The following is a 27,100-nucleotide window of genomic DNA, read 5'->3' on the forward strand; positions in this document are numbered from 1 at the left end:
ACATCCAATAGAATTTACATTATTGTTAATTTTTCCAGTGAAAACCTGCCATTTCCAAAACATAGTTGGGCAATGTACCTACTAGTGACATGGCTCCCCAGTTGCTCACTTGCACAGCCAGCCAAATAATCCCCACTAAGAAATGGTGGTGGAACAGTGGAACATGGGTGGCAGGCACAGGCAGAGGCTACAGCAGGCCTGAGGTGAGCCAGGGGTAATAACCTGTGATGCCAAGGCAATCCAGGTGCAGGCCGGTGTAGATGCGTGTTCCACAAAGTGCCAAAGCTCAGAACCCCAAGCATTCATGATCTGACAACTTCAACTTTCCACTTCCCAGGAATAGTGGGAAAATTTAAGTGGGGCAGACCTGAACATAAGTCCATGTTCAGAAGTACCAATAGCACTGGTACTTTCCCAAATGCTGAATAGCATAAATTTGGACTAATAGTGTTGACTCAAGTGCTATATAAACCCCTAGACTAGGACACAAGCAGCAACCCCTCCAGTCCTCTCTTCTCCTGCAGGAATTAAATATGAATAGAAACTGAACTCCTGATTTCCATACCTGCATACTTCATAAACCCATCATGAACTCTACATTCTAACTTAGCTTAACCACAAATGATTAATCCAAACATGTCATGGTAGGATCTGAACTATTCTTTAACCTTAGTTCAGGCTGCAAAGAGTTTTTCTTGGAGTCACTAAGAATTTTGTAAGAGAAAACAGACATTTTTACCTTTGGCAGGATGCCAAGATGATACTTCATAATAGAATTTATGAAGCTATAGTCTAGTAACTTGCAGGCTTTTTTAAAAGAAGGGGCAGGAGGTGGGGGGGAGAGAGGGAGAGAGAGGGAGGGAGGGAGAGAGGGAAGGAGGGGGAGAGGGAGGGAGGGGGAGAGAGAGAGAAGGGATAATTTAATACAAATCCCAAGTTCCAATACTTTCTATATTTTTTTAAAAATATAAGTGCTGCATCATCACTGAAGCAATTGAGAATTACCATGAAATCTCAACCAAGAATAGAATCAACCCAGAAGTTAGCAATTAAAAAAAAGAGAAGCACACAAGAATTTTTAAAAGTATTTTTATACTATATTAAAAAATCACAAAATAAAAAAGAAATCAATCAACATATATCTTAGAAGTCCTTCCAAGAGTCTCAGTATTCAACAGCCACAGAGGCCATTGCCTTTTTCTGTCTTTGCTCAGTCTGCAGCTCATTTAAGGATCATCAGAGATGACTCTAGTTCTTAAAATCAAACTTGTTCCGCCAAATCCAAGACCCTGAATTTATCCAAATTGTAGAAACATGCTTTTACCACCCTTCCACCAAAATACCTCCCATTCAGATCAACAACAGCTAAAAGGCAAACAAAAAGACAGTCAGTTAATACAGGTATCCTATAAGACAATGCATTAACTTTCAACAATAACTTTAAAATAAGCAAATAATAATAATCATTTCAATTATAATGATTAGGGTCACAAATTCAACTTTTAAAAATTCTTTAATATTTAGCTGTGCAGTTTACCTTTAATTGCTGATTCCACTCTCTCAAATTCTAAAAATATTCGTACTGCTTCATCGTCAGGGGCACCAGGAATCTGGAAAAGAAATTAAAGTACAATGAGTAAAGTTATCAATTGAGATATTATTTGTGTTGGAGTAAACTTATAAACAACAACAATAATAACAATAACAAAAAACCCAAAACTCTCTTACTTCAAATATCACACATTTTCCAACTTTGCCATATTTTTCACATTCTTCCTTGGTTTCAACTTCCAAGTCTTCATCTACCTCTCCTGCACCAACCATGTTCTATAAACAACAACAACAAAAAAATTCAACTAACAAGTATAATTTACGAATATGTAAGTTTTATAAATAAGAATATTTTTCAGTGTCAACTGTTCTTAATCCCAAATGACACAATAAAAAATCTATCCTTCAAGCACCCAAAAGATGGCATTCCTTTACACATACATTAGGCTTTGAAAAGTTAAATGAGCATCTATGCAAGCACCAAAATGTATGAACTAAGTGGAAGTTCTAGCAATTTCAAGTATTTTAAAGTAATTGGTCACTGACTTCTCAAACACTGTATTCAGCTTAGAAACGAATCTAAAAATCAGTCTTATATGGGATTCCCAAAGGCATTATTTGCAAAAGTATTATTTTCAGTTTCATTTTTAACTTTTACATTGGTGGAGGTGAAAGCATATGGGATAGAGTAGAACAGGGTGACACAAAAATCAAGGTAGACAGACAGGGGTTCCTTTCTTTTGCTTCTTACCCTCAGTAGGACCACTTTAGTAGGACACTTAAGTATTTCAGTTAATGGATTTGAATCTGACTTCTTGGATGCATCTGTATCAAAACATCATCAGACATGTTATAGAACTATTATAATGACTAATTCCAACAGCAATCTCCATCATTTTTGTCACTAAGACATACAAGCATCTATGCAATCAGTCTCTGCTACAAAACATTTGCTTTGCTTTGGTATGTTTTCATAATATTTTCTGGAAATTTCTAGTGTCTACCATTACCTGCAATTTTGTGCTCTTTGTGCTCTTCCTGACAGAGCATATGGATTACAACCCTTACTGGTGAGTTTTACCTTGGAGTTTAAAGTCCAAGATCACTAGCCTAGGACATTAAGCAGTTAATTATCTAGCCACTTGCTAATTCAGATACTGGGATAACTGTTGGCTTCTGGTACTAACAATTACACTGACTGGCTGCTTCCTATATAAGCTATGCAACAGGGCTACCAGAAGTGTTTTTTCCTATTTTAGGAAAGGGAATTCAGCTAAGTTAATCAAAATCAACATTTTTTTTTTTTTTTACTTAAAATGCCATGTTTTCTCATTCCCAAATGTTCCCAGTATAGAATTGACTATAAGAATCAAATGAAAATAAAAACACCAATTAGAACAAACTACAAAGTAATATAAGATCTTATAGAGCAAATAATCTCTAAGAAAATGAGCAACTACATCTATAATGAAAAGATAGGAAAAAGTAAAGAGCTATTGAAAAAGATGGAGGTAGAGCAGATATAATCACTGATAAAATGTGCATGTCTCTAATCTAAATGCTATGAAAACAAATATTTTATCAAGTTAAAAGGACTCTGTCTAGTCAAGGTAGGTATGAACTTATTTTCTCTACCTCTATTCTGAAAAACGAAGATCATTCTCAAGATTCTTGCCTTCCCAAACAGAAGTAGAAGTGCATCATTCACAAATTACCGTCTTTTGCCAGAAGGGAGGGTTGATCTCTCCCTCTGGGTTGAAGGATCAAGACTTCTCTGTGAACTTACCCTGAGACTCGCCCTTCTCCGTGGCATCACCCACAATGATCTTGCCGCCCCGCTTGCTGGTCTTCTCCACTGACAATGCGGTGCTCAGCCCCTGCTCGTGCTTCCCCAGACCCTGGCCTTCTCGGAAGCCATACTTCTGCATGATCTTATGTGCTACTGTGCCACTAGGAGGGGGAAAATGGATAAGGGTCCTTACAGTAGATATTATCAACTATAGTATAAGTTGGACACCACAATAATCTCCTGGAGAGAGAAAGTATAAATTCCACAAAGGTCCTGATGAGGTCACATACAATGAGTAGGCCTTCAGATGGAAGCTGTGGAGATGTTTAGATCAAAGAAGTATAAATATAAAAAGAAATACAAGCTAGGTATGGTAACACGCCTGTAATCCGAGTGGCTCAGGAGGCTGAGGCGTAAGCAACTTAGTGAGACCCTGTATCTAAATAAAATACAAAATAGGGCTGGCAATGTGGCTAACTGGTCAATTATTTGTGAGTTTAATACCTGGTACCCCCCCCTCCCAAAAAAAGACAAGAAACGTAAGCATAATCCAGGATATCCTTTGGTTAACTCTCAGGGAAATGCTAGTTTCTCTAGTACTGTTAAAAAACACTAGACTTCTTATGTATTCCCTGATCTGTACTGCTACATATCTTATAACTAGACTTATTTAAAACAGTGGTCTGTAAAAATATAAGTATGAAGTTTCAGATAATGAAGATAACTATATTTTTCTAAATAACAATATATTTCCAATGAAAGATTTTTATAAATTTAAGAACCCTTATGAGATCATCTACTGTACTTAGGAGGAATAAAATAACCAAGGGCAAGATAAGGTGACTAGCTTAAGACTGGCTAGAAGGTAAAGCAAAATGTCACATTTAGAAATTATTTCTATATTAGGGTATGGTGGTGCACGCCTGTAATCCCACAAGCTTGGGAGGCTGAGGAACAAGAATCACAGGTTTGAGACCAGCTTCAGCAACTTAGCAAGATCCTGACTCAAAATAAGAAATAAATAGGGCTAAACAGCCTAATACCTTTCACCTTCCACTGTGAGATGCTTGGTGGTCTCAAGGGCACTTTCCAACAAAGACTGCTGCTTAAGCTTGAATCACAAAACCTCGCTTCCACTAGAATTGTACCTACCTTTTTATGTACTTAGTTCTTTTTAGATTGTCTTTTGAACAAGCTATTCGAAGGGGGTAAAAAAGAAAAAAAAAGAAAAAGAAAAAAGAAACAACTGTATCTTACTTTCCTTTTTTCTTTTTGACAGCACGAGGGAACGAATCCATGGCTTCACACATGCCACTCTACCACCAAGCTATATCCCTAATCCTTTTTGAGATAGGTTCTAACTAAGTCACCCAGGTTGGACTGGAACTTGGAATTCTCCTTAGGCTCCCAAGTAACTGGGTGCCCATGTACCATTGTGCCCCATCCACTCTGCATTGTTTCTTTCTTTTCGGGGGGGGGGCAGAGGGGGGTACTGTGATTGAACCTAGGGATGTTCAACTATTGAGCTACATCCCTAGTCTTTGTTGTTTTTATTTTGAGACAGGGTCTCACTGAACTGCCCAGGCTTGCCTTGAACTTGCAATCCTCATGCCTCAGCTCCCCAAGTTGCTGGGGTTATACAGGTGTAGGCCATTGCACCCGCCACACTGCATGTTACTTTTTTTTTTTTTTAGAATTTTTAAAAAATATTTATTTTTTTTTATTTATCGGCAGACACAACATCTTTCTCTGTATGTGGTGCTGAGGATCGAACCCGGGCTGCACGCATGCCAGACGGGCACGCTACTGCTTGAGCCACATCCCCAGTCCTGCATGTTTCTTTTTTTTTTTTTTTGAATTTTTAATATTTTTTATTTTTTAGTTCTCGGCGGACACAACATCTTTGTTGGTGCTGAGGATCGAACCCGGGCCGCACGCATGCCAGGAGAGCGCGCTACCGCTTGAGCCACATCCCCAGCCCCTTGCATGTTTCTTAATATAAGTTAAATATTAACTAAGTTAATGCTTGTTTAAAAAAAGGGAATTAAACTTACCAGTGATGGCAATGTTCTGCATCTACTCTGTCAAATACAGTAACCATTAATCATATGTGGTTACTGAGCACTTGAAATAAAGACTACTGTGACTAAAGAACTAAAGTTTAAGTGTTTGTTTTTCAAATTAATTTGATAACCACTTATGGCTAGTAGTGACCACATAGGTCTAGGATATAGAACACAAAGAAACTCAGGAATTCAAAATGCTCCTGAGATGCACAAATGCCAGTCATCTACTTTAACTCAGCAGCTACCTGAGGGTTTTGAGAACCAAAGCAGATGCAAAGAGGTACAGTGGCTCACTGGGATTACCATACTTGACTGTCTCATTAGTAGCATTTCTACTAGAGGGAGCATCCTGTCAAACAACACAAAACAAATACCTCAGTGACACTGTTTCATAGCCCCTTCATAGCATCAGAGTAAATAATATATAAGATTCTCTTATCTGAAATGCCAAATCCAGCAGGGTCAAAAAAAAAAAAATCATAATTCTTGGGGCTGGAGATGTAGCTCCATGGTAGAGCTCTTGCCTTCTATGTGTGAGGCACTGGGTTCGATTCCTAGCACCACATATAAATAAGCAAATAAAATAAAGGTCTATCAAAAGCTAAAAGATATTTTTAAGAAAATTCATAAGTCTCATCTGAATACCAACCTTAAACTGATTTTTAGACCCTGGCAAACAAACGTCCAATTTTTGCCCCCCCCCCCAAAACCCAGGACCTCATGCATGCTAAGCAAACATTATACCACTGAGTTAGACCAAGGTTTTAAGTCAATAGTACATAACCATGACCTTACCACAAATGACCTATTTTGTGAGGAAAAGAAGATGTCACTTATCCTTTATAGATAACTGAAGAAAGCTCTAAATCACATAAGTTTTTTTTTTGAAATGTTATAAAAATGGGCATAAGAACACATAAATCAATCAAAACTTGTATTAGCTGTTTTGGAGAAAACTGTACTATCTTGGAATGTACTTCACATAACTTGAACATTAATCCTTGACCAAGGCACTATGTGACTGAACACACTCCAAGTTTCTCCTATAAACCAGAATGGCAGGGTCTCACTGGGTTGCTTAGCACTTTAATTTTGCTTAAGTTGGCTTTGAATTTGCCTTGTAAAATTGATTTTTTTTTTAACCTCCTGCCTTAGCCTCCCAAGCTGCTGGGATTACAGGCATGCGACACTGTGCCCAGCCCCAACATTATTTTACACTGTTTTTTACACTGTTCCTCAAACCATTTTTACACTTTCTTAAATGAAAACACTTAAACCAATAATACCCCATGTTAGCAAGGAAAGAGTTGCTAGGCCCAGTTGGAGATCTTGGTCTATCCTGTTCCTCATATACTGGCGGAGGAATAGCAGCTTTGGAAGACTGTGATCGAGGTCTTGAGTCCTCTTCATAAGGAAAATCTCGGGGTACTATTGGGGAAAAATAAAGTAGGTTCACAAAAATACTACGTGAAACTGTACTTTTATCAGTTAATTATCTTTAACTGGTTTAGCCAACATTTTTGTTTATCACAAGAAAAAACTCCCAATTTATAGTCTCTATTTTTTTTAACCCGAAGTAGAATAACCTTTGATTCTAACTGCCTCTACTTGTTCATATCCCCATTAAATGTCCTCTGACATCGACTGAAATATTACATATCCTTTGGAGTTTAACGACAATTCTTGTGTAAATCATTAAGATTTCCTGTATGCGCCAAAGAGATACAATATAATTTTCAGTTGACTCTCATAGCATCTGTGTACCTATCTTAAGACTCCAACTTATTTTCTCATTAGTCTCACAGATCATAAAGCTGTTTGAGTCAGGGACCATACACTGGAGCAGTGGTTTTCAACCCTCGTTACACATTAGAATTCAAAGGAAGCTTTAAACTACCCAGATGCTTGGCCTCATTCCCAGAGATTGTTTTCAACTGAGGTTTACTATATGTGAGTTATTTTCACATAATAGATATTTAATGATATTTTAATAGTACAACAGATATTTAAAAATACCATGGATAATTATATTTTCTTATGACAGCTTAGGTCTGGCCCAACCCACAGCATGGGGAAATGGTCAACATGATATTTAAAAACCTATTACTAAACCCCAAATTCTGGATAACTCAGTGGGAGAATAAGCGGTGGGAGGGCATGTTTTGGCAAAGTATCTAAAAGGACACACACCTGTTCTGAAACAATGCGGGGGTGGGGGGGGTGGGGGGATCAACAAAGGAAGGCACTGCCCTCTTGTGGAAGGTCATGAACATACTCAACTCCAAATGAACCTAACATGAATCTTGGGGAAAAAAATTGATTTAAAAAAATGGATTCTACTCTATAAAAACTTAAGCCTCAGAGCTTAGTATTAAAAAGGCTTAAGTATCAGGGATGTAAGGGAGCAATAGCCCCAAACCACTGCAGCCTCCAAGGTCAGAGCTAGGGGAGTGGTGTGCAGGTTGTTCTGCTCTAAATTCAGGAAACTGAGGGTTTCAAGCTTAAGATTTCCCACAGCTGGGTTAAAAATTTGTATTGGGGGGTGGAGAGTGGGGGAGAAAAGGATCTACATACGCTCTTTGTCTTTTTCGACAAGAGAAGTAGGCGGGGCGATGGCAGCTCCTCCCATACCTGTAAAAACATAAATGTAGTGATCAAAGGAGGGAAACCATTTCAGATACCAGAATCCCAAGAACTGTGATACAATTCAACTGTCATATTATCCACCCATACCATACTCCCAGAAGCAGAAAAGAGCTGCTACTTCATCCTTCTTTCTAATATCTACCTTTAGATTAAACATCTAAAGATAAGATGAAAAATGTAGAAAACTGGGGCTGGTGCTGGTGTTGGGGCTGAGTGATAGAGTCTTGCACACATGAGGCACTAGGTTCGATCCTCAGCACCACATAAAAACTGGCAACACCTAGAGAGATAAAATTGTTTTTTTTTTTTTCAAAAGGCACTCAAAAGTCCCAGAATATAATTGCCAAGTGAATTTTTAGGCAAAACTACACAATCCAGAGAACCAGTACTTACTTAAAAGAGAATAATATAACTCAAAGTAACATAATTTATCACTGTGTAATAAGATACACATACATGACTAGCATATACATGAGCTCATCTAGGCTTCATAACCCTTGGAAACAGGTGTTTCCAGTTTACAGATGAGAAAATAGAGTGAATCTATCAGAGCATCTATTTGGAAGTATGGATCCTGGTTCCTGAAAAACCTGTTAGATATTGTCACTATTCCTGTTTGTGTTTCCTGGATGGAAAATGTAGATACAAAAGAACCAAAAGATAAGAGAGATCTTTCCATTTGCCTCTGTCAATCAAAGGACATGAATGGAGATTATAAGAAATTTTTATTAGGGATAAACTATACATAATGCATATGGCTTAACCATCAATGAAATAATTTTTTAAATACAAATTAAAATTGGCTACAAAAGTATTCTGCATGAACACAAAATGTTTTACAATGGAAATTACTCTAAAGCCAATATAGATGCATAATAATGACAGAACTGAATGACAGCAATTATTTAAGGAGAAATATGAACCTAAAAAAACCTTCTTATATTTCTTTTTTTTTTAATTTTTAGATATTTTATTTATATTTTTTTAGGTGTAGATGGACACAACACAATGCCTTTATTTTTATGTGTTGTGGTGCTGAGGATCGAACCCGGGTCCCACCCATGCTAGGCGCTCTACTGCTGAGCCACAATCCCAGCCCTTATATTTCTTTTCAATCTTGTTATTAAGACCAAGAGTGATTACTGATGGACCCTGACAAGCACAAATTAGTGCTAGTAACTTCAGTATATTGAAAACTTGCTACTATCAGGTTAAAATATAAGCATCAACTATTAATAGTAGTACAATAATCTGCAGGGGTATATTCCAAATATTCAAATGAATATCTAACAATGAACCCCACACAAAGACTATGTTTTTTCATATATCATATGATAAAGTTTAATTTATAAATTGGGCACAATGAGATTAACAATAGTTAAATAAAATAATTATAACAATATATTCTAATGAAAGTTATGTGATATGATCTCTCTCAGAATATCTTATGTATGGCACTGTATAGTAATTTTCAGAACTTAGTTGATAACAAGTAACTCAAAACTTCAGGAAATGAAAGGGCGGTAAGGTGGGACTATTGTGCACATCATGAATATAATGCTGCTACTTCTCTAATGTTAGCCAAAAGCCAGTCAAACACAAAGTCTTTCATTAGAAACTATAGTTCTTGCTAATGTTTAATAAATTAAAAAAAAAAAATGTCCTCAATATAGAAAGCACACCTCCTTCCAAGAAAGAGAGTCAATTTTTAGACTGGAAAAGGAGATCTACAAATATTCAAAGATCTACAAAACATATTAATAAAAACAAACAATAGTTGATTAAGATAATGGACATAAAATGTGTAACACCAACGACTGACAGATACACAGATGCACTCAACAAATGTTAACATTACACCTCATTTAAAAAAAATTACAATGGCTAATAGGGCTCAGCATATAGTTAAGTATAAATGCATTTAATTCACAATTTACATTTAAGGATTTGAGTTTTAAATCATAAACTTGTTCTTTTAACTCAACAGGTTATTTTTAAAATTTAAATTCATCCTAAAACACCCTTTTCTGTATGCTTGGGAAGACCATTCTCAGCCAAACTGCTGTTCATATAACAGAATTACATATGTAGCAATATGACAAGCTTCATGAAATTACATAGATTTTGTGTTAAAGATACCATATTATAACAAGGGTTTCGGGCAAAAAAAGATCTTGGATAAGGCAAAATATGCCTCCAGGTCTCTTACTCTTACAATGGGAGAAGGTAAAAGAGCCTGCGAGTTAAAGGAGATAGCATGAGTGAGGCACTGGGTTCGATTCTCAGCACCTCATATAAATAAATACAATAAATGACCATTGACAACTAAAAAAAAAATTTAAATCTGTCAACCAAACTAGTCAACTAAATCAAGGAAATCTCAGCAATCAAAACAATAAGAAGCTCTCCATTCTCTCAATCCCCTTACATACTGCTGGTAGTTAAGAATATATCTTTTAAAAAAAATTTTTTTAATTGTTGATAGACCTTTGTTTTATTTATATGTGGTGCTGAGAATCAAACCCAGTGCCTCACACATACCAGGTAAGTGCACTACCACTGAGCCCCAGCCCCAACTCCAAGAATATATCTTAAACACAACTATAATTCTGCTTACAAAATTCTAGTGATAGAAGGGGCCTTAAAAAGCACCTTGTGCTAATTCCTGTCTCCCTTGTGACAAGTAAAAGAAAGCAACATTCCAAGAAACCAAGTGTTTTCCTCAAATCCATGCATGTTTGTTACTAACATGCTCTAGAGATAGTGTCTTGATTCAGTGCTGACAAGAACTGCAACTAGACTTTAGAAAAGAGGCAAAAATAACTGTATTGCAGATAAGGAAAAGAACAGGAACAAATTTTATGCTACTTTCAAAGTAATAAATAAATGTTAGAAAGTTTGTGAAGCCCAAAGGATAATATATGAGAAAACAATATAAGCTGAAACTGTCATGCAATTGTAGACTGCTGGGATTCTAAAGAAAAAAATCACCTGAAACAATGTCAAATGAACAATTCATCAAATTAAATGTGCAAACAAACAAAGGGACTGTGCCATGTTTAAAACATTATTTATGTTCATGCCTTACTTCTTTTCCTCCTTTCTCGCTCATAATCTTCATCCTCATCAGAATCTGGATCTGGTCGCCTTGAAAACCCACTAGCTTCGTGTCTGTCTTTACGCCTCCTGTGATAACAAAGGAAACCAATACTTATCACAGATGAATCGATTTTCAGGTATGAAGCTGGAATGAAGTCACCTTGACTTCCTCTTGGCCAGAAAATATCTGAAACCTCTTTCACAATAAATTATTAATTTGTGAGGTGGGGTTGGAAATAACCAATTAAGATTAAAGTAGCAAAAGTATAAAAAGTGAGAAAAATTCAAAAGATAAACTGAACAAAACTTAATAGGTGCCAGGTGCAATGGCACATGCCTGTAATCCCAGCAGCTGGGAAGGCCAAGGCAGGAGGATCACAAGTTCAAGGCCAGCCTCAGCAACTTAAGTGAGTCCCCGAGGCAACTTAGTGAGACCATGTCTCAAAATAAATAAATAAATAAAAAGGGCTAGGGATATGGCTCAGTGGTGGCATCTCTGGTACCAAAACAAAGCAAAAAACAATAGGTACATAAGTATAAATTGTAAGAAAGTTTTCTTGACTTTTAAAGCACATAAATATAGTAATAGCTTAATTAATTAATTAATTAATTTTAATTCTCTAGGATATATATTTACTAATGATCCAACAAATGGGAAACAAAATATTATCATTTAATATATTAATAATTTGATATTTAAAAAATTAAAAATCTAACTACATTACCCATACTTTTCAAAAACAAAAATAAAAGATATGTAAGTTTAAAAAAATTCCATCTGAGGGCAGGGGATATAGGTCAGCAGGAGAGTATTGCTTCCCATTCACAAAGCCCTGGCTGGGTATGATCCCCAGTACTGGGGGAAAAATAAAATTCCATCTGATTCAAAACTAGAAAGAATAATATTTAAGTATTTCAAAGAGTTATAATTTTAGCAGTCATAGCATAGGGGAAAAATATCCTTCAAAATCAGATTTTTATTTTTTTAACTTACCCAAAATTTATACATTAGTTTTTTAGCATTTATAAAGAACTACTGAAGAGCTGGGGTTATAGCTCAGTGGTAGAGCACTTGCCTAGCACGTGTGAGGCACTGGGTTCAATCCTCAACACCATATAAAAATACATACATATAGGGCTGGGGTTGTGGCTCAGCAGTAGAGCGCTTGCCTAGTGTGTGTGAGGCCCTGGGTTCGATCATCAGCACCACATAAAAATAAATAAATAAAACAAAGGTGTTTTATCCAACTACAACTAAAAAAATAAGTACTTTTAAACAAATAAATACATATATACATAAAATAAAGGTATTGTGCCCATTTACTACTTAAAAAAAAACAAAACAAACCCCGCAACCTTTGGAAGGACTGGGATAGAGTGTAGCTCAGTGGTAGAGTGCTTAGCTCAAGGTCCAGGCTTCAATCTCCATTATTATCCCCCCACTACCACCACCACCACCAAAGGAATTGCTGTGGTTTGTTATCAGGGTGGGATATAACAACAAATTCTTAAAAACAATGTGATTCCTTCTGCTGATTAGTCAAATCAACCATGGTAACTAACTTCAGTCCTAGAGATAGGACTAAAGTTCATTCATTAATATTGTAATGAACATTTCAACAGCAAATTATCCAAATTCAAGTGAAATCTTACTTTTCCCTTTCTTCTATTTCCTTCTGTCTTTCCAGCTCCCGCTGCCTCTGTCGTTCCTCTCTCTGGCGCTTCACCACTTTCTCATAATCATTAGGAAACATAGGATCATATTCATCAGCTAAGGGAATTAGAACTTCCCCTGCAGAAAACCCACTGGGAACAGGGTCCTGAGGAAGGTAAAATATCAAAGTAAATATTATATTTATATCTCAAAATTACCTTAAAGAATTATGGTCAAGAATGAGATAAAGAGACCCTAAAGATCATGTAGGACCCAAATACAATTTTATAGAAGGGAAAACAAATGCCTAAGAACACCATACCTAGCTAGGTGGCAGCAGAACCTTGATAGAGAATGCCATCTCTTAATTTAGAACTATTTTCCTAACAGACTATGGCATTTATCAGGAACTCCTACATAAGCCATCTTTAACTAAAATTTTAAACACTAGCTCTTTGAAACAAAAAAATATTATTGCCAGGAGGTGCACACTTGTAAGTTCACGGCCAGCCCAGGCAACTTAGCAGAAATCTGCCTCCAAATAAAAAATGCTGGGAACTCAGTAATAAAGTTGTTACTCAGTAGTAAAGCATCCTTCTGTTCAATCCCTAGTATGGGATTGGTAGGGGTGGGGGAGGGAGAGGAAATTATTTATGAAAAGCATTGAATAACTTAAAAAAAAAAAAACCTCACGAACAACAATCATTCTTAAAGTCATCATTCAGTAGAATAACTTTAGACTCTGTTTACATGGAAATAATACTGATTTCAGAAAGTATCCTCTTGCTCTAAATTCTCTGGAATATTCACTGCATTTCAGGCACCAAGTTTTGACACAGACATAATTTTGTTAACAGCATCATAATTTTTTAAGGCTCACTAAGATTAGATATGACAGCATTTTATATTTTCTCTAGAAGCTTGGACTGTTCTTTGAGAAATAGGAGTAGCCTTAAAAAATTGGAAAAACAAAAGGAAGGGCACACTATTGAAACAAACTTTACCATGGGTGGGTAGCTTCAACCTACATGTGGTTCTGTGAGCTTAGATGCAACAACTTTCCTTAGACTCCAGACATTCTTTTCTTAGCTTTCTTAGCATAACTCTTCCTTATCTCTAAAAATAAGTTGCTTTCCTTGGTTTACACAGATGCCTTGAGTAAGCACAGGTTAGGATTAATGTCCTTAAGTGTTCAAGTCTTTACCTCTTTCAGAAAGTACACTATCCAGTAGTATCACAGCCAAGATTTTACTGTCTGTAAAATGTATTTTGTATTGGAGATCAAAACTGATATGAGGTCTGGGGTTGTAGCTCAATGGTAGAGCACTTCCCTAGCACGTGCTGAGGTTGATCCTCAAAAAATAAACACATAAAATAAAGGTGTTGTATCATCTACAACTAAAAAATATTTTTAAAAAGCTTGATATGATCAACATAGCTTGTATTCAATATCAACAGATCTAAATCTAACTATTCCTGTACTATACTATTGAGGTTTGCCGTTCTGCATTAAAAACAAATGCAAACCACTTCCTTATGACTAAAATTAGGAAACTTTATAATCTGGTAAAAGCGATCAGAAAAATAACCATAATCACCATCCAAGTCCTATGACTGGAAAATTTAACAAGGGGTTCCCAAAGGACCCATAAATTTGTATTCAAATAGAAGATGTTTTCAAAAGACAAGCACATAAATGAAGTTTCTTTTTAGTCATTAAGACTGGAGAGTGAATTAACAGTCACTCACTCAATATATATAATACTATTATCACAATGTACCCAAGAGAACAAATTGTCAACATGAAGGTTGATTTTTGGTCATTTCAAAATTTGCAAGGAAACAACTTTTACATTATAAACCCTGCTAAGCTTAATAATGACCCACTCTCATCTCTTAAAGTACGCAACATTCCCAGCACTCATTGACCCCACCCCCATAAAAATTTGAGATAGGTCTCATTAAATTGCCAAGCTGGCCTCGAACTTGCAATCCTCTTGTCTCAGCTTCTCAAGTAGCTAGGATTACAGTGTGCATCACCATGCCTGACTTAAACCACCCTTTTTCAAATGTTTTAAATAAAGCAGGACTTGGGTTGTAGCTCAGCAGTATAGCACTTGCCTAGCACATGCAAAGCAGTGGGTTCGATCCTCAGCACCACAAAAAAATAAAAAAAGAATAAGGCAGTTTGCTCAATTAAAAAAAAATTAAAATGTGAAAACCCCCAAACTGGGGAGGGAAGAATGTAGTAAAATTAAAATACTGATATATTGTAGGTGATACTGACTACTGTTAGAAACAAGCTGGACCTAAAACAAACTGACCATAGAAATAACTGATCTCTTAAATGCCACCTTAGGAAATCAACCCAAAGAAAATAACTATAAACACAGCAAAAGCTCTCTGAAGAGTTCACTAAAGTGTTAACAGTATATTTTACAATTAAAAATCAGTCATGAAAACTCTGTGTAAGAAGAAAGAAAAATGCTTATGATTAACTGGGGTGGTGATGGAAAAAAATATTATAGGTGTTAGAATTACAATTACAAAAAGATGATGAACCAATTTTTTATTAGATATAGTAAGAAAAAAATAGGTATCAAATTTATGAAAAATAGAAATGTTAAATGACTAAGAATCAGCAAAAAGCTACCTCCACTGGGGGTGGAGGTATCAGTCCTCTTGAGGGATTACAGCCCTCAGAAGCAGCACCAGCTTCTGTGGCCAGAAAAGGTTACCAAGAGGTAAGCTGCCACCTATCTCAGAATGAGAGCAAGAAGCAAAAAACCCTAGGGGAGAGACAGAAACAGAGACAGAGAGACAGAGAGAGAGAGAGAGAGAGAGAGAGAGAGAGAGAGAGAGAGAGAAAAAGAGAAAGAAGCCAGGACAGTGTCTCTCAGTCTGATTGGCCCTTTCTAATGGAGGAAGGAGGAGAGGGGCCATGACAAAGGAACCATGGCAGGGGTATTTTGCTTGGAAAAAGTCAACAATAACAGCATTATCCATTATTAATCTTTTGACTACTTTTCGTCAAGCAATTTTGTGCAATGCACAGGACTGTTTATAAACTACCAGTTGTATTATTTGAATGCCATCTATAGAAAGATAACTATATACCTAAAGAGTGGACATATTTTAACTACAGTTTATATTAAATTCTTTGTACTTTATATTGCCCAGTTTTAATAATTTTGAGTTATCCTTTTTAATCCTTATTAACCCAGCTTATAGAGAGCTTACCATGTCTGTCTGTTTTTAAGCTTACGTAAAATCACTGGGATAATAAAGGTTGGTGTAGTAGAAGAGTTTGTGTTTTTCTCAAACCTCTTCATTTTAATAAACCTCTTTATTTTAATCCACAGTAAAATAAGCACCAACACTGTTGATGACAGCACAAATTAGAAACGACTTATCCAAATTATAGTACATTCATATTAGGCAATACATATTAGGATCATACAGTCCTATATTTCATGACTAGTCATAACACATTAAGTGAGAAAAGCAAGTTAGAGAAAAGAATGAAGATCATATTAAGTGAGAAAAGCAAATTAGAGAAGAATGCTGAGAAGCCATATAATAGAAAGACATTCTGAAATTCAAAGTTTTTAATTTCTGGAGGGTAGGACTGAAAAATTGTTTTTCTTTTTTGCATATCTCTAGTTTCTAATTGTTCTATAACTATTTTAAATAGATAAATGTTTTTAAATTGAGAAAACAAAAGCAAAAACTAAGTTGGAAATAATACTACTTAAAGGCCTACTGAATAGACAATCTATTAAAGAGTAACACACTTGTAAAACAATATTGTATGAAAAGCAGGATAATGTTATCAAGATCACAGGTACACAGGGGTATATAGGCTTACCTTCAGGCCAGCTGCTACATGTGGTGGTGTGTCCACAATTTGCCTGTCATCTGATGAGCCACCTCGCTTTAGATCAATGACTGGGGCAAGGACTGTACTTTGTTTTGTCCTCTGGCTCTAAAATCATCACAAACAAGAAAAAGTATACTGAAGTTTCAAAATAAAATTCATACTATTTGCAACATGTTTTTTTCTGGTCTCAAAACTTTTTAAGACGTGAAAATCATAATCTCAAAACAACAGCCTTTTTTAGTCAATCATTACTATATCATACACTTTCTCTTTTTAATTTTATTTTGAGACAGGGTCTAGCTAGTCGTGTAGGCTGGCCTCAAACTTGAAATCCTCCAGCCTCAGGCTTCTAAGTAGCTGGGAGTGGCCAATGCACCCAGGAAATCATACACTGTTTTCTTCAGTCTGTTAAGAAACACCAGATTTCCTTCAGTTTTTCTGAAAGATTTATAGTAAACTTGGTCATGCTGATTTAAATTTACATGTGAAAAATGTGAAAGCTCCTTCAACCACAGGATGACAAATCTGTAGCACATTACACCTTAATTTTGTGGCTCTTTCACAAAGAATGGGTATGTTTTGATTTAATGGGCAAAAGATACTTAAGGATTAATGGGGTTTTCTCTCCCACTAGGATATATAATCCTTCCCTACCTCTTTTACTATGAACTTATAGAAAAAATTTTAAGAAGACAATAGGGGCTGGGGTTGTAGCTCATCAGTAGAGTGCTTGCACGTTGTGAGGCCCTGGGTTTGATCCTCAGCACCACATAAAATAAATAAATAAATAAATAAAGGTATTCTATCCAATAACAACTAAAAAATAAATATTTTTTTAAAAAGAAAACAATGATTATTCATATACATTCAGCCTGTTAACATTTTGTCATGTTTTCTTTATCCTATAACTGTATTTTTGTTGAACTGTTTGTAAAAAAAAAAAAAGCAGGAGACATCATGACTTCAAACCCCTAGTTCCCCCAAACTATGGAAATTCTCCCACAAAACCAAAATACTTTTACCACAATAATGCCTCTGTATCATTTCCTATCCAATTCATATTCAGACTTTCTAAGCTAAATTTTATTTTATATATATATATATATATACATAAAATATGTGTCTTCTTTTGAAATAAAAAATTAGGATTCTATCAAAGTTTATGAAACTAGTTTGGTTTATAAAGGTCTTGATTTAGAACAGTTCTTCTTTTCTGTAGTTACTACCACCATCCTCTCCTTCCTTTTTTTCCTCTGATACTGTCTTTTAAAATGCTGCATAATCTAGATCTAATAACTTCTTGGTGATCTAGTTTAACTTATTCTTCTTCACCCTGTTATTCCTGAAAACTCAACATTAAAGGTTTGATTTGGTTCAGGATAAGGCTTTTAGGTCAGAATACTTCACAAGTGAGGACAGTGTATTTCATCTGCATCACACCAGCAGACACAGTGTATGATGCTATCTACCAGTTTATCAGGTACCTGGGAATTGTGGTGACTCAGATGCAAAAAACGCAATCCAATGATCAAATATGTAAGTCATAAAGTGAACACCAAAAGTTAACTGACAGGGGGGTTATCAGGATCATGATTTTTCTATTTTTTTTTTCTATTTGGCATGTATTTTAAAAGAGATACAAATGAAACCACAGTTCCATATTTTAGCTACAGATAAACTTTTCTCCATCAAATACCTTTATACATTGGCTTAGGTTAAGCTAATACTGAGTAATTCATTAAACAGCCTGAGAATCAATGCAATGTAGTTCAACTTCCCTTCAAGAAAATAACCATACATATAGTAATCTCAAAATTTATATTAGAAAGCAGAAATGATTTATCAAGCAACTTTTTTTTTTAACCAATTAAAATCTCTGGAAATCTCAAATCTCAAAGACAGATTTCTGACATTAAAATACTTGGAGAAGTAAAAAGACAAATATAAATTAAAAAGACTGAAGTAAACACTGAAGCGGGTATACACTGAGAGCTTAGACTTCATATAAAAACAATTTCTTAAAGTATAGGTACTAGGGAATGAAACAGATCAAATTATTCGGTTATATTGTGTGCAGGTATAAGAGTTAATAATGGTGGAATTTGCTAGACACAGAAAGTAAGGAAGAAGTACAGTGGGCAGGAAGAAACAAATTATCTGCCATTTTAAAAGATGGGTGCAATACCTGTCAACTTTTAGGTTGGCAAAAAAGAATTATATAAATAAGTTTTTTGTTTTATTTTTTTATTTTTTATTTTTTTTGGGGGGAGGAATGGTACTGGAGATTGAAGCCAGTGACTTTGGCATGTAAGCAAGAACTACACTCCCAACCTCCAAGAAGTGTTTTATATTCAGTCTCTCCAGTTATATCTTTTGTTGGCTTCTACTTTTCAATTTCCTGTTGGAGTCATTTCACAAAAAAGATTAGACTTTGAAGAATAAAATATACTAGTGAAAGTGGGGACACACACCTGTAATTCCAGCTACTTGGGAGGCAGAGTCAGGAGGATCACAAGTTCAAGGCCAGCGTGGGCAGCCTAGCAAGACCCTGCTTCAAAATAAAAAGAGCTGGGGAATGTAACTCAGTGGTAGAGTATCTTTAGGTTCAATTCTCAATACCACAAGAGGGGGGAAAAAAAAGAATGAAATACATGAAAAGTTACTGGTATTATAACCTAAAACTTTAATTATGCTTCTTATGTACAAAGCAAAATTTACATGAAATTTAGAGAGATTTTAAAATTTTTAAAAATCTGTTGTGCTAATATTTCTTTTACTTGGGATGAAAGTTTGCTTTAAAAAACAAATGTCTCTTCAAAAAACAAACAAACAAACAAACAAAAAGACACTAGTGGAAAGAGAATCGAAAAGTTCAAGGACAACCTCAGCAACTTAGCAAGACCTTATTTCAAAATAAAAAATAAAAAGGACTGGGTATATACCTCAGTGGTAAAGTACTCCTAGGTCTAATCCACAGTTAAAAAAAAAAAAAAAAACAACAACAACAACTTGGGGCTGGGGTTGTGGCTCAGTGGTAGAGCGCTTGCCTAGCATGTGCAAGGCCCTGGGTTCAATCCTCAGCACCACATAAAAATAAAATAAAGATATTGTGTCCAACTACAACTAAAAAAAAAATACTAAAAAAAAAAAAAAAAGAAAAAAAGAACCTAACTTCAAAACACCTCAATCTGGTAATGTGATAAATTTAGAGAAAAACAAACAACAACAAAACTAATCAACAGAACAGACAAAACAAAACACAAATTTTAAGACTGCTTCCTCTATGGGTATCCTTACTCGTACTCTGTGATATCGAACAATCAAATATAAGTACTTCAGTGTATCTACTGATGCTGTGATAAATGAAAAACAAAAATAATTAGAATTTTAAAAATCAACTCAGTTTTATTTCCTGTTAAGCCCTATCGCCTCTGCCCAAGACTGGGTTATTTTTGAAGGAAATCCTGTATGAAATAATTTTATCAGTAACTATTTCAGTGTGTACCTCCTACAAACTTTTTCTAACTTTTCTTTCACTACTGCCTCCCTTGTGTGGGTTTCTTTTTTTGGTACTGGGGATTGAACCCAGGGGTACTTTACCACTGAGCCACACCTAATCTTTTTTATTCTGAGATTTCACTAACTTGTTTAGGGCCTTTTCAAGTTGCTGAAGCTGGCCTCAAAACTTGCGATCCTCCTGTCTCAGCCTCCTGAATCACTGGGATTACAGGCATGTGCCAATGCACCCACCTTAAGGAGACCTTTAATATGTTTCTCCCTGCTCCGTGACATTTTAAAACTAAAGACACACTACATATTTGTTTACATATAATATTTATATCTGTACTTATACACAAATATAAATACAAAGAACAAGATCTTTTCATCCCTTAAAGACAGATATTAGCCCCATTAGAGGGAATATAATCTCTATTCGGATGTGTGCTCTGAAACATAAGGACCCTTAAACAATAAGCAAAGCATAATACCATTTTCATTCCTAAAAATGAAATTCAACAGTAACATTTTAATAACTACCTAGTCAACATGTGTTTTCAATGTTAAATTATTTCAAGGATATTGCCATGTGCTACACATATACAACAGGAAATAAAGCAATTCCCATCAAGACTACCTATGCCTGATCCACTCATAACCATGTGAGCCCCAGTGATGTATACAATATTTTCTAGAGCTTCTTCTAAAGCACCTGCAACAAACCAAAAGGATGCTACTTAAGAATTCACACTCCTGAGGCCCCAGCCCAGAACCAGAAAGTACCAAAATGTCAGGATCATAGCTATAAAATCAGCATTTATAAACAAACTCTCAAAATAGTGCTCTCACTGTGCTGAAAAGTTGAGAGCACTATTTTTCTTCATTCTTATTCCAGGAAATAGTTCCCAAGAATCAGGAAAAGCAAAGAGATCTTAAATTCTTCATGCCTCTTCCCCATGACTATCTCATATTATTTATCCAATAAAAAAGCAGAACACTCTAAACCAAACTATTTTAACCCTAATGAGGAACATGCTCTGCAGACTTCTGATTTCCCTCTCTGGGCTTGTTTTTACCTTTGCTTGCAGAACACTCTAAACCAAACTATTTTAACCCTAATGAGGAACATGCTCTGCAGACTTCTGATTTCCCTCTCTGGGCTTGTTTTTACCTTTGCTTGAGTGAGAGCTGCTTTCTTCACCTGAAGCTGAGACTGCAGAAGTTTAAAGTTTTTGGACCAGCCTTCTGTTTTTGAGTCACTGGTCTCTACTCCCAGGTCATCATACAGGGACATCTTTTTAGTCTAATGCTGAAAGGGAAGCAGTATGGAGATTAAAAAACATAAAATACAGTAAAGATTCTGAACCTTTTCATGGACAATTAGTGCCATGAAATTTTAGAGGTAAAAGGTCCAGGGTCCTTCAACAAGAGTGGCCAAGACCCCTAATATCACCAAGGTTGGGTTCCTAATAATACATGAAACTATACTCATGCAATATTCACAAACAGTCCTGTAGAGTTAATTCTATTAGATCATGTAGTCAAGTAATTCATGAGTAAAATTCTTCAGTTCTACAGAATATAATGAGGTAAGATGGAAGTTCAAGATTCATGGCATTATTAAATATACAGCCAATATTTTAACTTTCATTTAAGTTAATGGCAAAAAATAGAAACTTTATATAAAAGACCAGCTACCAAGTTGGTTTAGCACAATAAAGAAAAAAATTAAAACACATTCCTAGAAAAAAAAGAAAAAGATGAAATATCATTTCACAAATGCTGTAATTTTGTACATTATGATTTCTGAGGGAGTAGATGCACTGCATCTTAAATACTGTGACCTCCTCATAACCAGAGATAATCAATAATCTACATAAGATTGTTGCAATATACAATACCCTTGCAAAACAGAAATTCATAGTAATAACAAGAAATGGTAAGGGTTATACATCGTGTACAACCATAGAAGTGTAAAGTTGTGCTGCAATTGTGTACAATGAATCAAAATTCATTCTGCTGTCATATATACCTAATTAAAATAAATTTTAAAAAAGAAAGGAAAAGAAATGGTAAGGGTTAAGCACTTGCTAAACCTTGTCAGGCCAGGCATATTAAATGTAGTATCAGTACATTTACACTTCCCTACCACACATACGCCTGTTGGAGTTTGAGTTTCCTTTTCTTACTTCTCAGACCTCCCATTATAGATACTCTAAGAGGCTGCTACCCCAGTGACTTCTCTGACCTTAGTCCACATTGCTTTAGGTGGGGAACAAGGAGCACATAAACTTTTACTGGCTCAGAATGGCTTTTCTGGTCTCAGTACTCAATGAAGTCAGTACTCTAAGATTAAACAACTGCTTTTTTTCCAGGTTTCTTTCATTTCTTCATTCATGAACCCTGAAATTACTCAAACTTTCTCCATTTTAATTTTAATTTTTAAACAAGAAGTGTTGAAGCTGGCTTTATTAAAGCAGAGTACATGGGATAAAAATGGAGGCAAATCTATAGATTATCCTATACTCACCAGCTCAGATGACAGCTGTATCCCCAAACAGGGAAGGCCCACTGCTTTCAGAGCCAAAGTCAAAGTTTGGTCATACTTTGACACTAGGCTTAAGGCAGTAAGGCCAAATCAAAAAGTAATGAAATTAACTCCATCTCTTGGCAGCTACAGCTGAAATACAATCATGTCTTGAAAGGTTTAAAGGGAATCCCCTGGGGATCTACTTCTAAACCTATTTTAAATTATCCTACTGTAAACTATTTCATGAAAATCAAAATCCAGTGTATCCCGTCCACTGCTCTACTCCCAGACCAAGATCAATGTCTAACCCAGCACTGAAGAGGTAATTAGGCCAAATGCACACTTTACTTGCAAAGCCCTCCCAATCATCTCCTTAGAGATTTCTGGCCAACAATTACTTTGGCCAGAAGGAAGATCATTGCATCAAATGGCTTCTGGGCTTTTGTTTCAGCTTTTCTTCCAGCTCACCTAGATTTCAAAATTCATTGTTTATAGATACATATCCCCTGAACTTTAACAGGAAAAAAAAAAAAAAAAAGATCAGAGCAAGGAAAAACAATACCAAATGCCCAACAGTTACCACTGTACTTCTCAAAAAAAAAAAAACCTACATCAAAAATGACTTTACCTCCTTTCACCTAACTTAATCTTTTGAGCCTTTTTTTTATTCACTTGGTTACCAAACTAAAGCCTAATAAATCATGGTCTCATATGTTCCTTTTTATTCTTTTTTAAAAAATATTTTTACTAGTTGTTGATGGACTTTTTTTTCCTTATTGTGAGGCTGAGAATCAAACCTCACAAAAATCACATGTGTGAGGCAAGTGCTCTACCACCAAGCCACAACCCCAACCCCCTTTTTATTCTTGAAATGGCAAGAGAAGACAAATGCAATCTAAAAAACAAATATAAACAGTAATGCTTTCTGGGAAGTCACAAAGTTATGACCAAAAAAACAAAAAACAAAAAAACACAACCCAAACCAAACTATACTTTAGATATGTATCTCTCAATATTTCTTCAAAAGAAACACCTCAGGACAAAAAAACCACACTCTATCATATGTGATTTTTTCCCCCTGAATCCCATTCTCATTATTACCTTGCTTCCTTTTTTAATATAAATTTATTTACTTAGGTTGAGTATATCTATTTCTTAAGATGTGTATATAGTAAGCATTTATGAATATACCACACTTTAACTTTCCCCACTGCAACTATTGAAATGTAAGTGCATTAACAAGACTCTACCAAGACCCAAACTTAATCTAATTAATGTAATATTATAGATGACCATAACATATTTATTTCATGAAGTCCAGTGCTAAGGAATAAAAAGCAGAACATTTTAACATTTGGATATACTGTAAGAAGCCAAGATCAAATATAAATAAATACAAGTAGCTGGTTTTTATAATTCTTTAAAATATCTACTATTTAGTTCTTGTTTATGGCAGCACTAAGTGTTGATCACTTCATCTTTCAAGTATGTCTCAATTTTTAAAGAAGAAACAATAAATATGTTCCTACCAGAATTAAACAAGAATGACTTTTCAAGATTCCATTTAAGCTGCAAAGTGTTTTTCATAACATGTCCAACTGGCAGGAGACAAGAACATGGAAGAAATCTTCTCAGAAGCATCCCACTTATTTTTTCCAAGTGCATCTTAGAAGTCTTTAGTGACTACTACCCTCACATAAAATTAACTATCCATGATTAATTTTCCTTGAATATAACTAGATATTCACAACACTGCAGTTTTTACATGTTTTGCTGCTTAATGGTTTACACCCATCTGTCTCTTCCTATACAATGAACCCCTGAAAGGTAGGGATTCTTTAACTCTTCATATTTATATCTCCAGCTTATCACCATGCCTGGAACACTGTAAGCACTGTATAAACATTTTATAAGTGTTTCAGAGAGTGGAGAGAATATGCCAATTCATCTATTTAAAACAGTAATATCTACAGATCTGCCTTCTAAGGACACAGGTAAGTAGAATTGGTGTAATAAAACTTAAATTGTATACACAAATTAATGAGAGAAAACTACCATTACCATACAACTAAATAATGAGTGTGGGTCTGAGTTCTGAACACCTAGAGATGTAAGCTTGGTAAGAACAAATTTTTTTTTAATCACTAAATAAATATTCAAGCATAAAATGAGACTTGCATAAACGACGCCTGAAGAATATGGCAAATGTACAAAGAAAGAAACAGAAATAGAAATAAGAAGCATGGTTCACTTTGATGTTCACCCAATATACAACTATAACATGCATCTGTCTCATGTATAGTTTTTATGACTTTTTAAAGAATTTAACAATTTTTCCTATTACTCTTCTTATGCTACACTTGTCACACTTCAGTATTTTCTATTACTCTAATGCTCTGCTATTACCAAAATAACAGCCCTGAGCATACAACAAACCTCTTAAGAGTCACCTGTAACTTGGGTGTGTAACAAAACAGCCTCCTCTATTTACTATTGTGCAGGATTTGAGGGGTTAGTGATGGAAAGAGGTCTGAAAAATTCATGTGCAGGGAGAAGCTGGAAGTTAATTAAAACAAACCAAATGAAAAAATGCCAGTTTATACAAAGCTACATTTAGGAATGTACAGAACCCCACAATCAAAGCTGCTCTTCTCTGTTCATGTTTCTTTTACATCTTGTTTTACTTTTTCATTTTTTCTATCTCACAACCTACTCTCTGTCCTAAACCATGCAGCAGGCAGCACGCCGCTTATTAAACTCTAAAAATAAAACGTTATTTGTTTGGGTTACCAACATGTTGCCTCCTATTTTCTACAACTCGTTATTCCACTCAAAATGTCGGCAATTTTTTTTTCCAGTCAAAACGAGTAACTGAGTTTCACCCTCCACCTGTTGCAGGAAGTCAGTGCTCATCTAGCCATCCACTTGAGGAGATGCAGAATCTTGCCCTTATCTAGGAAATCCTAATTCTCCATCCATATGTCTGGCTCCAGCAATAAGAACGAAAGCACCTTACTCAAAGGCGCTCCCCTACCGACCTCTGAGGTCCTCCATGAGCTGACCTGGCCACCTTCACCCTTCTCTCTGCCTTACCTGAAGTTTCCAAAATGCCCTGCGGTGCTTCACTTCTGCTCTTATTTTCTCTGAAGGGATCTTTCCCCCACTTCGCCCTTTTAACAAAACACTTCCAAGCTTCAAAATACGCATCGCCTCCTCTCTGAAGCCTTTCTAGATCCCACTCTATTTCTCGGACCAACAGGCCTGAGTTTTCAAGCCTCGTCTTGGAGACCAGAAGTCAAAGCAGGGACAGAGCTCATTCAACCTGCAGCCCCTGGTAGCAGCACACCTTGGGGACCAGGGATGCTCAAAAACCGTCCGACCACTGGCCATGACTGCTAAAACACCGCTTTAAAACCAGGGCCACTGCAGTGGCAGGGTCGCCACTGCCCTCGCGCGTCCAAGAACGTCCCGGTTTCCCGAGAGACGCTAACATCTGCAGCCTTTAGAGAGAAGCGACTCGATTCTCTCCGTTCCCCGAGCCCTGGACGGCTGTGCGAGGCCATAGAAGGGGCGGTCCAGGTCACTGGGGTCCAGTGACGGGCGGCTTCGTCAGGACTTGGCCCGCTATGAGACAGACGCGTTCGTTAGTCCTGAAGGGATCTACACAGACCGGAGGCCCGAGGAGCCCGGAGCTAGTGGAGGTGGCGGGCGAGGGTGCCGGGGGCCGGGACGCGGCGCGCAGGAAGCCAGGGAACCCCCCGAAGCGTCGAGAGGCCGCCAGCGGATCCAGCCGCCGGGCCAAAATATGCCCACCCCTGGCGCCGAGGCCTAAAGCCGCGGCCTCAAGTCCCGCGCCGCCGGGGAAAGCGCACCCGCCCCGGGTCCCGGGTTCCCGATCCTGTCAGGCCGCCCGGCCAGAACGGTCGGAGCGCGACTTACTCGGCCTGCCTGGCCGACTCTGCCCATGGGCCACGGTGGCGGCTGCGCGGAGCCCGGCCGCACACGGCGGAAACCCGCCGACCGTAGGAGCCCACCGCCGCTCACAACCTCTGCTGAGTCCTCGGGGCGGTCCGCGGCGTAGGGTGAAGCAGCGCGGGCCTCAGAAGAGCGCGTCTGTGTCTGCGCCTGCGCCTGCACCTGCGTCGTGGGAGCCTCGTCCCGCTGCCTCGTCACACTGCTCCCGTCACACTTCCCCCTGCCGGTTGGAGGATCGCACTGCACGCTCCCCTCCACCGGCCTTCTCTTCTACCAAGAGGTGTCACTGTGGTGCAAGGATTCGAAATTCCGTCAGATTTGCGGATCGTGGCAGTGACACCAGAGGGAAGGAGGAGAAAAGGTCCAGGGCGTTCAGAACCCTTGGTTTACAGGTCAACAGTTGAAAATAGAT

General features: G+C 36.8%; 1 protein-coding gene across 1 annotated transcript; it reads right to left on the minus strand.

The window, feature by feature from the left end:
- Window positions 1-1,111: 1,111 nt before the first annotated feature.
- Rbm17 (RNA binding motif protein 17) lies at window positions 1,112-26,818 on the minus strand. The gene is made up of 12 exons (XM_077802368.1): window positions 26,653-26,818; window positions 21,355-21,492; window positions 16,674-16,790; window positions 12,805-12,971; window positions 11,141-11,238; window positions 7,981-8,037; window positions 6,693-6,834; window positions 3,338-3,501; window positions 2,303-2,376; window positions 1,729-1,827; window positions 1,538-1,610; window positions 1,112-1,365 (listed from the first exon to the last, which is right to left on the minus strand). The coding sequence occupies exons 2-12, from the start codon at window positions 21,475-21,477 to the stop codon at window positions 1,262-1,264; spliced, it is 1,218 nt and encodes a 405-aa protein (XP_077658494.1). The 5' UTR covers window positions 21,478-21,492; window positions 26,653-26,818; the 3' UTR covers window positions 1,112-1,261.
- Window positions 26,819-27,100: the final 282 nt, after the last annotated feature.

Source organism: Urocitellus parryii, chromosome 9 (assembly GCF_045843805.1).
Source record: "Urocitellus parryii isolate mUroPar1 chromosome 9, mUroPar1.hap1, whole genome shotgun sequence".
Lineage (NCBI taxonomy): Eukaryota > Metazoa > Chordata > Mammalia > Rodentia > Sciuridae > Urocitellus > Urocitellus parryii.

Coding starts and splice junctions, on each gene's coding strand:
- Rbm17 (XM_077802368.1), bottom strand. CDS start 21,477: ATGTCCCTGTATGATGACCTGGGAGTAGAGACCAGTGACTCAAAAACA. Junction 8,038..11,140: donor GCGAGAAAGGAGGAAAAGAA/GTAAGGCATGAA, acceptor ATGTTTTTACAG/GTATGGGAGGAGCTGCCATC. Junction 1,828..2,302: donor CTAAAGTGGTCCTACTGAGG/GTAAGAAGCAAA, acceptor TGTTGTTTATAG/AACATGGTTGGTGCAGGAGA.